The 14,402-nt window shown below is 43.4% G+C and overlaps 1 protein-coding gene across 1 annotated transcript in view; it reads left to right on the top strand.

Annotated features, from left to right (window-relative positions):
• Nucleotides 1-12,489, top strand: part of CHST15 (carbohydrate sulfotransferase 15) — a 418,011-nt gene extending 405,522 nt beyond the window's left edge. Inside the window, exon 9 of the mRNA XM_086950617.1 lies at nt 10,523-12,489. Within this exon, the coding sequence (XP_086806743.1) occupies nt 10,523-10,704 (182 nt within the window). The 3' untranslated portion in view covers nt 10,705-12,489. The remainder of the gene's footprint in view (nt 1-10,522) is intronic.
• The last annotated feature ends 1,913 nt before the right edge of the window (nt 12,490-14,402 follow it).

Raw genomic sequence — 14,402 nt, 5'->3', positions numbered from 1 at the left:
ATGGGATCCTGCATTTCTCAGCACACAGCGGGAATTGCCTTAGCATTCAAGGTGTTAAACATTCCTAAAAAAGCTGTGCATTGTTTTTATTACAGTCTGTTAGGGAATCCAGCTTCAGCCATGGGATTACACTTAGGTTACAAATCCTTGTCATTATTCAAACTCACCTCTGTCCATATTGCTACCTCTTTATCCATGGCTTGCCAACAATAACTCTCTCTCTGCCTCCTCTTATTCAGTGTCAGCCTAAATGCACCTCAATATGGTTCTCCACTAATCTGACCCTAAATATGCATGGGGGTATTAATTTATCATCCCAAACCGAAGTACCACCTTCAAGTTATAACTTCAGAAGTACCTTGCTGAAACTTTGAAGCTCCAATGATAAACACCCTTCTCCAGGCCAACAATCTTTCATATAACACACACCCTTAATATAGGCTTATAGCCCGCCGTAGCGGGCTATACCGGCTATTAAAGGCCCGCTGAATCGTTAAAGGCCCAAGCCGAAGGCGAGGGACTTTACCGAGACAGCGGGACTTTAATAGCCGGTATAGCACTGCTACGAAGGGCTACAGGGCTATTAGAACATTCTGCCACTAGAGGGCAGAATGTTCTAACAAATTAAACAAAGAGTTCTCGAAGCTCGAGGGGATATTCGAGAAGCCTTTGTGGAACATTGGAATGTTGCTCTGCGGGCCTTTACCGGCCCGTAGAAGCAGGGAGCACTCCATTGTCTGCAATGGAGCTCCCAACATTCCAATGTTCTAATTTGCACTATGTCATCACCCTAGGGGTCACACCAGTTATTCTCTCTATCACACCTAACAGATACCTGCAGAACACTAATCACCAGAAACTGTAAATCCTCCAAAGTAGTATATTCACCCTCAGGTGTTGGCTGAGTCAGAAAGACAATCTGCTGTCTTGCTGCTGCTTCCAGGTATGTGTTCCACATCATAATGGTGCTCCTTCAACTGAGAACAAAGTCGTACTACGCTGGTGGTTGCCCAACAGGAAGCAAATGTTTGCTAACTCAGAATAGGAATCAAAGGTTTATGATCTGTGAGCATAAGAAACATAGTCCCCTACACATATGGTGTACATTTTTGTACTGCCCAATTTCAGGCCAACATCTCCCATTCAATAACTGAATGTTGGCGCTCTAGGGCTTTTAATGTGTGAGATGCAAATGCAGTTGTGTGTTAATTTCTACCCTCCCCTGAGACAGCACAGCATCTATGCCAACACAACGAGCATTTACAGTTATACATAGCTTCTTCCCTGGAATATAAGAAGATAAAAGAGTTGCCTTAAGCAACAGCCACTTAATGTGCAGGAAAGCCCTTTCATGCTCCTCCCCTGAACTTCACGTAGAACTTGCACATACCCCTAATTGCCAAAGCCAAGATTGACTGGCTGGAGACATTTTCATTTTCTTCCAACAACACTGGGTGAGATCAGATCCCCTCACCTGAGATCACATGTCCTAGATGTTCAATTTTTAAAACACTAAATGCACATTTCTCTCTTACAGACCTTAATCCCTCTCCATGAGCACTTTCACAACTGCACCCAGTCTTTGCAAGGATCCGAATTCAGCTTTCCCATGAATTAAAAAATTGCCCTGTAAAGACAAAACTTCATTCAAACCATGCCTCACTACGGACCGATAAGATGCTGAAACATAGCTACGGGTGGTACCTACCCAGATGGCATCCTTCAAAATTGGAATGTGTCATCAGGAGTACCTGACACTGCGAGATGGCGAGGCTCCTCGTCCCATACCACTTGATGGGAAGCAAGGCAAAAATCAAGTTTGGAAAAAACATGAGTCTAACCCTGCTTCCTGTGTAGTTAGCATCTCATTGATCCTGACTGAGAAAAGGATGTCCATCAACCCTCATCGCCTTGTTCAGGCTTTGAAGAACTATACACATTTAAAATTTGTTGGGAACGCGGCTACAATCTGTCTGAGACAACCAAAAAGAAGATTCCATAGGATTTCTTTTTTTTACCGTTGTCTCAATACTTCACTGACATCACATTTAAAGGTCACAACTTAGTTTGTGTTTAACCAGTACAGCGCCTTCCTTCCTTTAATAGGATATTCAAATCATCTTAACTCTCCTAATTCTCTCTATATGCAGATCTTCTACACACAACACCTGTTCATTTCAACCTGGCTTCAGTACAATACATGAACATCCTTGATGATCCAATGCTAAAATGTCAGGACCCGGTACACATTGCCTTGTACTGCACTTCCTCTAAACTCCACAGTTGTTTCAAAATAGCCCATCAAATACATTTTGCAAAAGTCGCTCTTATAGAGAATCCATCTGGTTAAATATGTTAGGGCTAAATATTCTCCTATTATTCATATGTAATAATTGACAACAGCCCATTCAGAAAATCAGGCTACAAATATTGCTCTCACGTATGTGCGACGGCATAACCACATCGTCGGGTGCTTATTCCTTGAGGTGAGTTATGTGCTGTGGTGACTCAGTGTCCTTTCTCTCTTATCATGTCCACTGCTTCACAGGTGATACACTCCGGCATAGTCCCACAAGCAAGGGTTCAACAAGACCCGAACTTCAGGAGGGGGGGGGGAACTAACACTTCCAGGCAGGGCTGGCCCTAGCACTGGTTGCAAATGATGCAACAGTCGTTTTTTGGCGCTCCTCCCCCATTTACTCCTTCTCCACGAATTCCCTCACAACCACTCACTAACAATACATCTTATCTCTCTATAGAACCTTTCTGACAAAAATTTCATTTTTTTATAGTGCTAGTCATAGTTTACTCATACTCAGTTCTGTGATCTGGATGGTACACATTCTTTGTAGCAGGCACATTATCCCACTGTGCTGTGTGAGTGGCAGGAGTGCCCATGTGAGTGCACAGTGAGCAATGCAACAGTGTGAGAGCAGGATAAGAGGAGTGACTGCAGGGTGAGTGAGGTGACCATATGAATTTGGGTGTGGATGTAAGTGCAGAGTGGGACGAATGAATGCATGGTTTGTGTTGGGCTTGTTTGAGTGAGGAGACATGTGAGTAAAGTGTTACATAAGTGCAGGTTGAGTATTGTGCTTGTGTGACTGCAGGGTGAGGTACAGGGTGAACAGTGCAAGTGCATTGTGAGTGCAGAGTGACCACTGTGAGTGTAGGGTGAGCGGGTGAATGGTGTGAGTGCAAGATGAGCGTGAAAGTGAAGGGAGAGAATGAGGAGTGAGTTGTTTGAATGCAGGGTGCATTCCCAGACACTTGAAGTAACTCAGCATGTTATTGATGGCAGTGTAGGGTTTCAGTGCTTATACAATAGAATGCCTTTAATATTACTGTTAGGGGTGCCTTTTGGGCATGACGTTTGGTAAGAGGAAAGATTTGAAAAGGACTGTGATCAAACTCAAAGATGTGCCCACAACATTCGAGTTGGAGGCATTTGGTGATGCTTTAGGTGCCCTCTGTTCACCCAGATCTGAAAGGAGTATAGGGAGGTTTTGGATAAACTTGCATCATTCTAAATCAAAGATAGTCAAGCAGAACAGCAAGAGTGATTAGGTGGGCAGGTTATTGGCCAGGTTGATCAGGGCTGAGGGGATGCGTTTACAGGTCACTGCTGTCTGGCAAAGGAATGGTACAATATCAACACACAAATCACAGTTAATGAGGTAATATATGATTATTACCTCTCCCTTTACTGGCAGGCTAGGGAGCTTGACCTGGGGGAGCAGCAGAGCTATATTCAAGCTGCCCAGTTAAAAAAAACTATACCCTCCTCAGGCACCGGCTTTGGACGTCCACATAGCAATAGAAGATGTGACACTGGTGGTGAGGGGCATCACCACGGGGATGCCCCTGATGGTGATTCCAGGAATTCAAAGCTAACTGCATTGATGTGCTGGGCCCCTGCCTTTTAATTTTTTTTGGGCTTCCTCTGACGCTGGAGTGTTGCCAACTTCTATGGGCCTAATCATAACCCTGCTGAAGCCAGGACAGGATCTGTGGGATGTTGAGTCTTACCATACATTATCCATGCTGAATCTTGGTTTTAAAATATTAGCCAAAATGTTGGCTAATAGGCTGACCTCGCTGATGCCTGACATTATTCATTCTGATCAGTCAGGTTCATTCCAGGCAGCAACATCATGCCCAACATTCTGAGGCTTCTCCTGTTATCAATTATCCCATTTTGGGTACGGAAGTGCCTGATGTAGCGGTGATAAATACTGACAAACTGTTCAATACACTTGATTGGAACGTCCTGGTCATGGAGGGGATGGGATTTGGCAGGGGTGTCAGAGGTTAGGCTTAATTATTGTATATGACCCCCTATGGCAAGAGTGCACACTGGCCGGATGGTGTCATAAACCTTCAGCGTGGAGCGCTGTATGAGACAGAAGTGTCCCCTGTCTCCTCTCTTATTTGCACCGGGCATGGAGCCTATGACAGACACTTTCCTGGAAGGGAATTTCATATGCATAACCTATAGAGGTATACATACATATTCTTTCTCTTTATGCAAATACTGTCCTAATTTATCTGCGCAATGCTCCTAATGACCTCCCAGTGGTTTTAGATCACCTGAGGAATTTTGTGAGTCAGTCTGGCCTCCTTGTAACCATGAAAAACGTGTGCCTTAGGCATTAACGCAACAGCACAGACCACCAAAAATTATTTACCTTTTTCCGTCTAAGCTGGAACCCAAGATCATTGAGATACTTGGGCATTTTTGTGTTTGACGAGGATTGGTACGCAATCGATGGCAATTTGGTGTGGGTGTTGATTTCTTCCAGGCAGTATTTCTGAATTTGGGTGAAACTGCCCCTGTCTGGGATGAGTAGAGTGGCCTTGTTGAAGATGATGCTCTTTATCTCGATTCCTTTACTTTTTTGCCACCCTTCCAATAGTACTGATAGTCATGTTTTCAAAGGGCCATATATTCTTTCTAAAACATGAATAGGCAGTTGTTAAGTTAATCTGGAGACGCAAGAGAAGCAGGTTGGCCCTGCTCATTTTGCATATCCCATAATTAGAGGAGGATTGCCAACACCAGATTATAAGCTTTATTGCTAAGCTGTGGGTTGTTAGTTGGAAGAGAGTCTTGGGATGGCTGAGGTGCAGTTCTTGGGTGAGCGTGGCGGTGGAGATGCATTGTTGTCCAAGATACTGGACACACTTGGTGGCCCACGACTGGAATCTAGACTGTTCACAGTGGCTAGATGGATCAATGATGTTTGCCTCACACGAAAATCATTGCACAAGTAAACAGAACAGTTAACGAGCAAAGAGGCAGGCTTACTAAAAAAAGAGTTTTCTCTAAGTATAAATAATCTTAACAGTAAGAACACATGTAAGAAGGCCTTCCTCGTGGGAGGATCCACAATTCAAAAAGGAGGGACTACTAAGTGTATTCACCAATGAAAAGCCAGCATTTCTAAAGGACAGCAAGAGGAACCAATGAAAAAGATGAATGTTTTTTTTCACCCCATATCCTTGATACAGCATGTCTCAAAGAGACTGCACATGAGCTGCCTAGGTGAGACCTAAAATCGGCCCGCACACTGACCTATCAAACCAGTTCATTGAAAACTGCTTGATTGCCCTAAGGCCAGTCCGACCCTGGCCGCATGTCTTATATGGTGATAGGACAGTGCCGTCTGTGTGGTATTCCCACCATTGTTGCTACATTCTTGTAGGCTGATAAAATCACCCCCAGGAAACAAGCCACCTACTGTTTCAGTTCCTATTTTTGTAAAAGTTTTACTGTGGATTGTTCCAGGAGGAGCAGGAACAGTGGGTTATTATTTATTTTTACCAATGGCAAGTAGGGTGTTTTTGTACCTAACAGTTATGACATCTTTCTCCAAGCCCAGGGTGTGGTTGCTATTACATCGATCTTATCTCCCCACTGTGTCTCTTCCCTAATATCATTGAAAGTGCATATGGTCCACTTAATGTTATGTTATACTATGTTAATAATTAATTAGGAAAATCAGACGTCCGAAGTCGGTAGACAGCGAGGATGGTGTCTTATTTTAGTGTTGGACAGATGGGCATCATAATTGTAGACTATAATAATTGTCGATAAGCGAGGGGCGTAAATTCCTCGGGAAAGGCAAAGAGTACACGCTTATGTAATTAATTATCCCTATGGGGAAAAATTGCGCACTTATAGTTTGTAGAGTAGACACGGGTAAATGACGGATTCTTAAGAAGTTGCTTCAGTTACCTTCAACCAATATTGCAAATCTAATTATAACATTATAACAAGCATGAAAAAAAGTTTTTTGATTAAAAGCATATCACCACATGTGTTTGGTAACAATATATAAATTTTATTACACTTTATCCATTTACAAAATACCTTAAAAACCACTTTAAAAACATTTAGCAATAGACATGATCATCACAATATCTTTGGTAAAATATAAATATAAGCACAGAATCAAAAGGTCGACGCGGCGTTTCGGCTTTCTTTAGTACACCTTCATCAGGACTGATTCTTGTTATTCCAAATGGATTTATTGTCCATGTGGATGGAACTAGTTGGTTCCACGGGGAGTCCTTTTTAAAAAATTCGGACCGTTGGTGGATCGCACTTTGCTAGTAGTTATGCGCAAAGTTGCTCTGTCTCTAATAATCGAGGGGTAAATTCAATTTCCTCTGATTTGAGATCGTTTTATTTTTGGATATGATAGAGGACTTGATTCCCTCCTTCTGTGCCTTGAATAAGCTACGTTCCTGCCGTATTTAGCTGCCAGGAGGAGCCACCGTTTTGTATGTTTGTTTATCCAGCACTTTTCTCCCGTAGGAGCCGGAGTGCTGGTTGCTAAAATCCAAAACCACTTTCAATTAGGTAAGGATGTGTCAAACCCACGATCAATGTTTCGGGATTCTCCTCCTCGGGTTGATGATCTCAATATTACAGCAATCGGCCTCCCTGCTCCTTCCTTCCTGGCAGCCCGTCCTTGTTTTCACCGCACCGCGTTCTCTGGTTTTTTCACAATAATTAATTAGGCGCACGAATACCCAGGGGTGTCTTGGCACTGAGGTCCAGAATAGGCAGGTTCATGTAAGACACAGTTCTCTATGTGTTAAACAACCAGGTTTTCAGGGCATTCCTGAAAGCAAACAAGGTCGGAAGTGTTCTAATAGAGAAGGGAAGATCATTCCAGAGTTTAGTGGCTGCCACCCTAAAGCTTCTGCCACCCCATCTGGTTTTGAAAAATCTAGAAGTTGCTATCAATTTTGCTCCATCTGAACGAAGATGTCTTTTAGGGGCATAGCAGTATAGCAGGCGTCTCACGAACTTCGACCGATATCATGATGTGCCCTAAAGGCAATGCAGAGAACCTTAAAGATAATACATCTCCTAACTGGGAGCCAGTGCATTTATTCAGATGTTTACTGACTGAGTGAAACTTGGGGATTCCCGGCAAGAGCCTAGTAGCCACATTCTGAAACATTTGAAACGTATTAATTCTCTGGCATACCAAGATAGAGCCCATTGCAATAGTCTAGTCTGGCAAAAATCAGTGAAGTAGTCACCGTTTTCTTACTGTCCACTTAATGTCTTTTCTCCTTTAAAATGTGTCAGGGTTATTGACTCTGTAAACTGATGTTTAGTTTGATGTACCTCTGCGATCAAAAAATATAGAAAAGGGTCTGGCACTCCCAAGCGCCCTTTCGTCGCAGGCTGCGTAAGTACTTCCCATTTTGTCAGGGGTTGATTACCTCCCCAAATCAGACGTGTTAACAATCATTGTAACTGTCAAAAAATGCACAGAGGGATGTTAACAAAAACAGGTATCCAAATGTCAGTTGGCAACTATTTTAATTAACAATAGGCGTTCCAAAATCAGCATGGGAAGTCGTATCCAAAGTTCAGTTTGTGGTTTAAAATTGTCCAGTGTCATCTCAAGATTCCTCCTCAATAGCTCTGCTGTGTTATTGGTGACAAAAATACTGATACACCTTACTCCCTTAGGGCTCCAGAGGAAATGGCTATTCACCCTCCCATGGTCTTACATGATCAGTTAACAGAAATATCTCAGCCATGTCCAAATTTATATGCAGCCCAGAGTATCCTCCTAATTGAATTATAGCTCTGATGATAGTTGCCACATTAGTTACATGGCTTTGAATTTACAGTATGATGTCATCTGTGTATAGCAACACCAGCAAGGACCATGACCCAACATAGATCCACCAAGCATGTGGTTCAACAGCCAATGTGAATATAAGAGGCAACAGTGGCAGGAGCCGCTCCTTCACGAGGGCAATTGAGCGTCGCCCCACTACTTACTCGCAGTGCAAGAAGCAGAAACATAAAGTGGTAATAACTACCATTTCATGTTTCTGCTTCTCGCACTGCGACAAAGCAGAAGGGTTTGGTTCCGAACGGGTGGGTGGGTGGGTCTGCTCTCCGAGCAGAGCTGGGCAGGGGAGGGGAGGAGTGGTGTGCTCATCCATGAGTGCGCATGACTGGTTTGGTCGGCCATCTAGGGGTCTGCATGGTATGCATGGGTCTGACGTTCCCCATGTAGAGTGCAATACAGCCTACATGGAGACCATGGCCGGGCCATTAGCCCCTAGCTGGGTGGCGTCCTGACCAATCACAAAGCAGCATTGTGATTGGCTTAGGGGTGAGAGCTTGGCTGCCTGCTTCCTGTTCCTGCCAGAGGCAGGAGAGCTGGAGCAGAAGCAGAGATGACACACAGGACCCGGCCGGCGGGAAGGTAAGTTTAACATTTTGAATTATTAAATTAACCCCCTCACGCGACCCCCTCTCCCCGTGCAACCCTCTGCACCCCCCACCTGCGAGTCATGCCGGCCGCAATTGAACAGTGGACACCCCTGGCTTATGCTCGTGCTTATGAAGAATGCCAAAGATAGTAGCCCATTTATGCTGACTCCAGCTGTGGGATTCATGTATAGCAACTTAATCAAGCCCAGAAAGTATTTATCCAAACCCACGCAGCCCAGAACTTGCTGCATGAATTTACACTCTGCATTCACAGTTCCACGACTCATATCACACTACATTCCGGTATAAATTATGCTAATTTATTTGGCTCACTGTTTTTAGTTGCTGCCAACATTGTCCTAATGATGACCCTGTTTAAATCCCTATGGGGGGTTGAAATGTCAAATATTTCACTATTGAATTAATATTCTTTGTAATGATGAACCCATTGTACTCTAATCTTGAGGTGTGTTGAAGAAGCTGTATCATTAATCTTTCTTTAGAGCCGTATAATTGCGCTTTGTATATAGCACCAGCGCACTTTTTTTTTTTACTCACGTCACTAATAAACAAAATTGTATATTTACAATTTTTGGATATTGGCTAAATCTTGCAAGCAAATGGGGGAGTATAGATTCAATTAATCCATTACCCAAGGAGTTCTCACGGTGCTGCGTTGGGCGGAGCTCTGCCTGTTTTTGTTGTGCTCGGTGCCCCTGAGGAAATTATTTGGTTCCCGCCATTTTCGGAGCCGGAATTGAGGGGCACATACCGCTTGCATGTATCATAGCTATCCACAACTCACTTTTATAAGACTTAATATGTGGTATGAGCAGGAGTATGCACGTATGCAGCGACTGCATGCGCAATAACCGACAAGACACAAACTTCAGGTAGTGTGTCTTGTCAGACTTTGGCAAGAGCTCAGTCATGAGTTGCATGTCCTAGCTTACGTAGTCTAGTTCATGCTAAGTTAAGCTGCTGGCATTTGTATCCCTAGCTCTGCAATGCTGCAGACACTCTTGATGCATAGCTGATGTCTGTTCAGATATTGTAAACACTCGCCCATTGATTTATAATTTTATCCAGGAGTGCTGACACGTTGTCTGGAAAAATGGATGGGTCTATGTCTTTGCAATAACTACTGACTCAACAAGCTTGTAATTCAATGATTGAGTAACATTATTGTCATATGATACAATGGCATCCTTCTGTCCTCACTTTATCGCCTCATCATTCCCACCTCTCTTGCCGTCTCTATTCCCTCCTTCACTATTTTCTCTTCTCTCTCTTTTCCTGCCATGGATAGCTTCACTTGGGGTCACATTTTCGTATGTTCCATTGTCATGCCCTTCCCCTCAAGTTTCTTGGGATTGTCTCCCTAGCGAGTCAACTTCCAGGCCTCAACTGGGTCTCTTCTTTCCCTCTGTAAATTCTGTGGGGTCTCCTCTCCCCTTCCTTCTCTCCATCTCCACCTCTTTTGGGTCTCTCGTCGTCTGAATGCTCTACATCTCGCCCTCACCTTCTGTAAAAGTCTCTCCCCTGCTTTTTCATCCCCTATGGATGTTTCTTCTCTTTCACCTCATGTTAGACTTTCCTTTCTAGTCCCTGTGTCTATTCTTCAATTGTAAACAGTGACATTCATATACTTGAGCTTTTCCAGTGCAAAGCTGAGCCTAATAGATGCCAAGCATATAAACAGTCAAGTGATGACATGGAGGTGACTGTCCGAATTTATGCTGCATATTAACCCTACTTTCCTTGCAGGCCCTGTCAGTGAGAAGCAAGAAGAGGTCATCACCAGGAGCCCCGCTTCCAATGCGCGCCGTGCTGCGGACCGCAGCTTAGGGCCCATGTTAAACATCACCAGGCAGATCCTGAGGGACTTTCATCGCCCCTTCAACCAGAAGCTGGCCTGGCTGCTGAAGAATGACACCTTCCTATGGTGAGGAGAAGTCTTCTGAGCCCGCACTGCCCAGGTCTGTGAGGATGAGCACAAGCCGCAGCCATTGAAGCATTCAGTGACCTGTTAAGAGCCTTGCATACTTCCTCTCATGAGTATTGTGAGATTGACAGCTTTAAAATGGACTGTGCTCGGTTTCCGAGGATTCAGAGCCTCACACAGAGATCTGCACACTTCCGTGTCTCAGGTTTGTAGAATTTATAGCTTCACGTGTCCAGAATCCATACTGGTAGTAGGATCGTGCCTACGATGGAGCCTTACTTACGTCCAGATCGCCTGCCAACGGACCTTGGTCAGATTGGCCTCTGTGTTCATCTGGACCCAGGGACCAGGGACTTCAACACAGCCTTAAAGACATCTAGACCTCTTGACTGTGCGTTTGGGAAATCCGGGCTCGCATGGAGTCTACCACTTGTGTCTTCCTTAACATAGGACCCAGGTCCTCACGACAAGCCTTGGACATTTCCAGTCCTGCAGATTGTCGGATTGAGAGTTACCTAGAGCCTTGCACTTCCAGACCTACGGATGAACCTTCTCATAGCCTTGGAAGTCTTGTACACTTTCGCCTCTCCTCGTGGATTGAATCTGGCCTCACATTGAGGTTTGCACACAGTTCTCCAGAGAATACGATTGGAAGATCTGCATGAGACTTGCGCACATTTGACTCTTTTCACCTGGATATGTAAAGTCTGTTCCCTGAAGGATGGGGTGGGGTAGCCCTGCTCCTGGGATGTGGAACTTAGCTCTGGAAGATCAACATTAGAGTTGTGGATTGAGTGAGGATCACTCCAACACCAACTTTTACACTCTCTACACTCTGGACCAGGTTGCCTTCATGGATTTGCACTTCAGAAAACTACTCGGACAGATTTATCAATACTTTGAATCTGTGCAATTTCACAAAAAGTGATGCAAACAGGAGGAAAGTGTTGACATTTACATTTCACTGCAAAACTCTTTTTTTGTGCTGGAAAGTAGCCATAAAAGTAACACAAATCGCACTTTGCATTGCTTTGCATTACATTGCATCAAGGGGTCATCCGCATGGTTTTTGATGCAAAGCCCTATCTACTAACACTGGTAGACACGGCTTTGTGTCAAAAAATAATGCCTCCTTGAGGCAAGCCCAACAAGGAGAAATGTGTTTTGCACTGGACTGCACACATACAATGTGTGAAAAGTTGTAAAGTATGTCTAAGCATTCAAAATAATCTTTCTAGTCATACATTCCATCATAGAAATTTATAATGCACCTATATTCCTAGAGAATGTTTGTTAACATCCAGTGCAAAGTCCCAAAAGAAATTACATCGAAGTTACTACATTTCGCCTGAGACCCAGGACTTCTTCCAGCAACCATCCTTTGCTGGCATCTAGTGGCCAGTTTACAACATCATCACTATATTTATTTTAAGTTAATCAGCGTAGTGCTTCCTGGAAATGGTAGTTCAGTGAAGGGACTCGTTTACAAATCAATCAATATAAATCTATAATTAACATGTTTCCATGTATGAGCAAAAACTAAGCAGCGGATTAACCTAAGGAAAGCAAGTAGCAAACTTACCACACTTCTTATGTGTCAAATAATATCAGCTAGAGTTCTATTTTATTTAACAACATGTCAGGGAAAAGCCATATCTCATCAGAGTTGACAACGACCCTGTGCGCTACATTGGAGTTTAATGAATACACCCAAGGGTATATGTTAATGATTGGTTGTAAGCTCTTTGCAGATGTAGATGCAATTTCTTCAATAAATTCTTGACTTTTATTCTTTGATCCTGAATATTAAATGAAGTCTGAATGGTGTCAAGTGGAAGGCTGCTAGTGTTTGGTTTAACTGGGACCTTGAGTCTATGTGTTGCAATTATTGTAAAAGTGCAGTGTAAACCTCTTGGACGGTTATCTGTCTCCTTGAATGTGCCCAGGGCACTCTCTTCCTAAGCCCTAAGTTCCAAATCAGTCACTAATTGGAGCAGGTACAGCCAGAACATTAGCGCCGATTATAACAACATTGGAAAATCATGACTTTGGGACTTTTTCTGGAGTCCTGGGACAGGCATTGGGTAGGTAGCTCATTTTGTGTCATTAATGGCCATTTACCACTGGTGTCCTAGGGCTTAACCCTACTATTGGTTCATCAGTTGCACCTCTTCAGCAAAGGTAAGTTACTACTAGTAAAGTAGACTTTTGGTCTAGGTTTACCTTTGTGATTGCTAAAAAGTAGTAAACTTACACAAAAGTGTAAATTCACCTTTGTGAATCGGCCCTTTGTGTCTAATAGTAAGACAGTAGTAACCATCCATTCTCTTCAACTGGCCCATGAAGCTCGCTTGTTTTATAGTCTGGGACTGTGTTCTTCGTGCCCAGTCTGCATGCCAATGTTCTGTGTTTGGGATCAATGCTCATCAAATGAGAGTATTAAGCACCTGGGTTTTTCACTTTAATGACTCGTTTTACACTGTTCTAATAGTCTATAAATGTGTTCAACATGTATTCTTTTTTAAATATGTTTCTCATGTAGGATATTGGATATTATGCATTGAGAACGACGACTCTGCTAATTCAGAAAAGTCACAACTACAAAAGCATACCTACTCAGAAAAAAACCGTGGTGATTTGGGCCCAAACTGGAGAGGAAAGAGAGTATCAGTGCCATGCCCCATAATTCTTCCCCTATTATCTGCAGATTTGGGATGAGGCTTGAAAACCGATCTTTGCTAAACTAGACATGATATTTCAAATTTCTCTAAACAAATTTAAGAACAGTGCACCTTAATCAAGGGTAACTAAAACGATAGGCTGCTAAATATGTGCTCTTACTTGGGACGCATGACTCTAATCCCCACAAGGGAGTCAATTAGGTTGCCATCTTAATATGATTAATCTCAAAATAACCTTCTGCCACCAATCACAGCGTTTTATGAAGCAATACCCTTACATTTCTCGAGAGCTAATGGATATAGCATATTAGTTGATCAAATAGCAATAGAGACATGTAGCGAGGGCTGGACTGGCCATAACGGGCACCAGGAATTTACCCAGTCGGCCGCCAAGGTGGGGTCGGATTTTAGACCCCTGAAGGGCCGTTTTTGGTACCAGAGAATGGTTTTGCAGCATAGCTGCAATATCTGCCCCCTGAAACAAAAGCAACGCAAAGCTTTCCACTAGCACCTCACCACCACCACCAACCCGAGTATGGCCGAGCTCTTTGCCAGGGCTGCATTTAGCTCTTGGCTTACTACTTGCAGGACGTGGGCTCTTGCATGGGACGGAGCATTTGTCCTCATCAGCTGCAGCCCAGGTAAAAACAACTTTGCAATCTCTCTCAGGTAGTATAGGGCATCCCAAAGTATTATTTTCTGTTCATTTGTCGGCAAAGTATATACATGGCTTGATATAGTTACATTTTGTACCACATAAAATGGTCTACAAAAAATTGCCTATGCTAAGAAGCATGAGTATATTGTACACACCAAACACTTCTTGAAATTGCAATTTCAGTTAAAGTTGGACTGTTTCCAGTGCAATTTGTTAGCCTTCAAATTGCAAAAAAGTCATAGTTTAAAACCACTACTGCACTGAACTAAACATTTGCAAATTGTGAATAGTTGCAGAAACAACAAACTGCACATGCACATTTCCATCAATTGGAAGCAGGAGGTAGCCTGGTGTAAAGTATAA

This window comes from Lissotriton vulgaris, unplaced genomic scaffold (assembly GCF_964263255.1).
Source record: "Lissotriton vulgaris unplaced genomic scaffold, aLisVul1.2 SCAFFOLD_656, whole genome shotgun sequence".
Taxonomy (NCBI): Eukaryota; Metazoa; Chordata; class Amphibia; order Caudata; family Salamandridae; genus Lissotriton; species Lissotriton vulgaris.
Note: the sequence above shows the minus strand (reverse complement) of the source record. Positions and strands in the feature narration are given on the sequence as shown.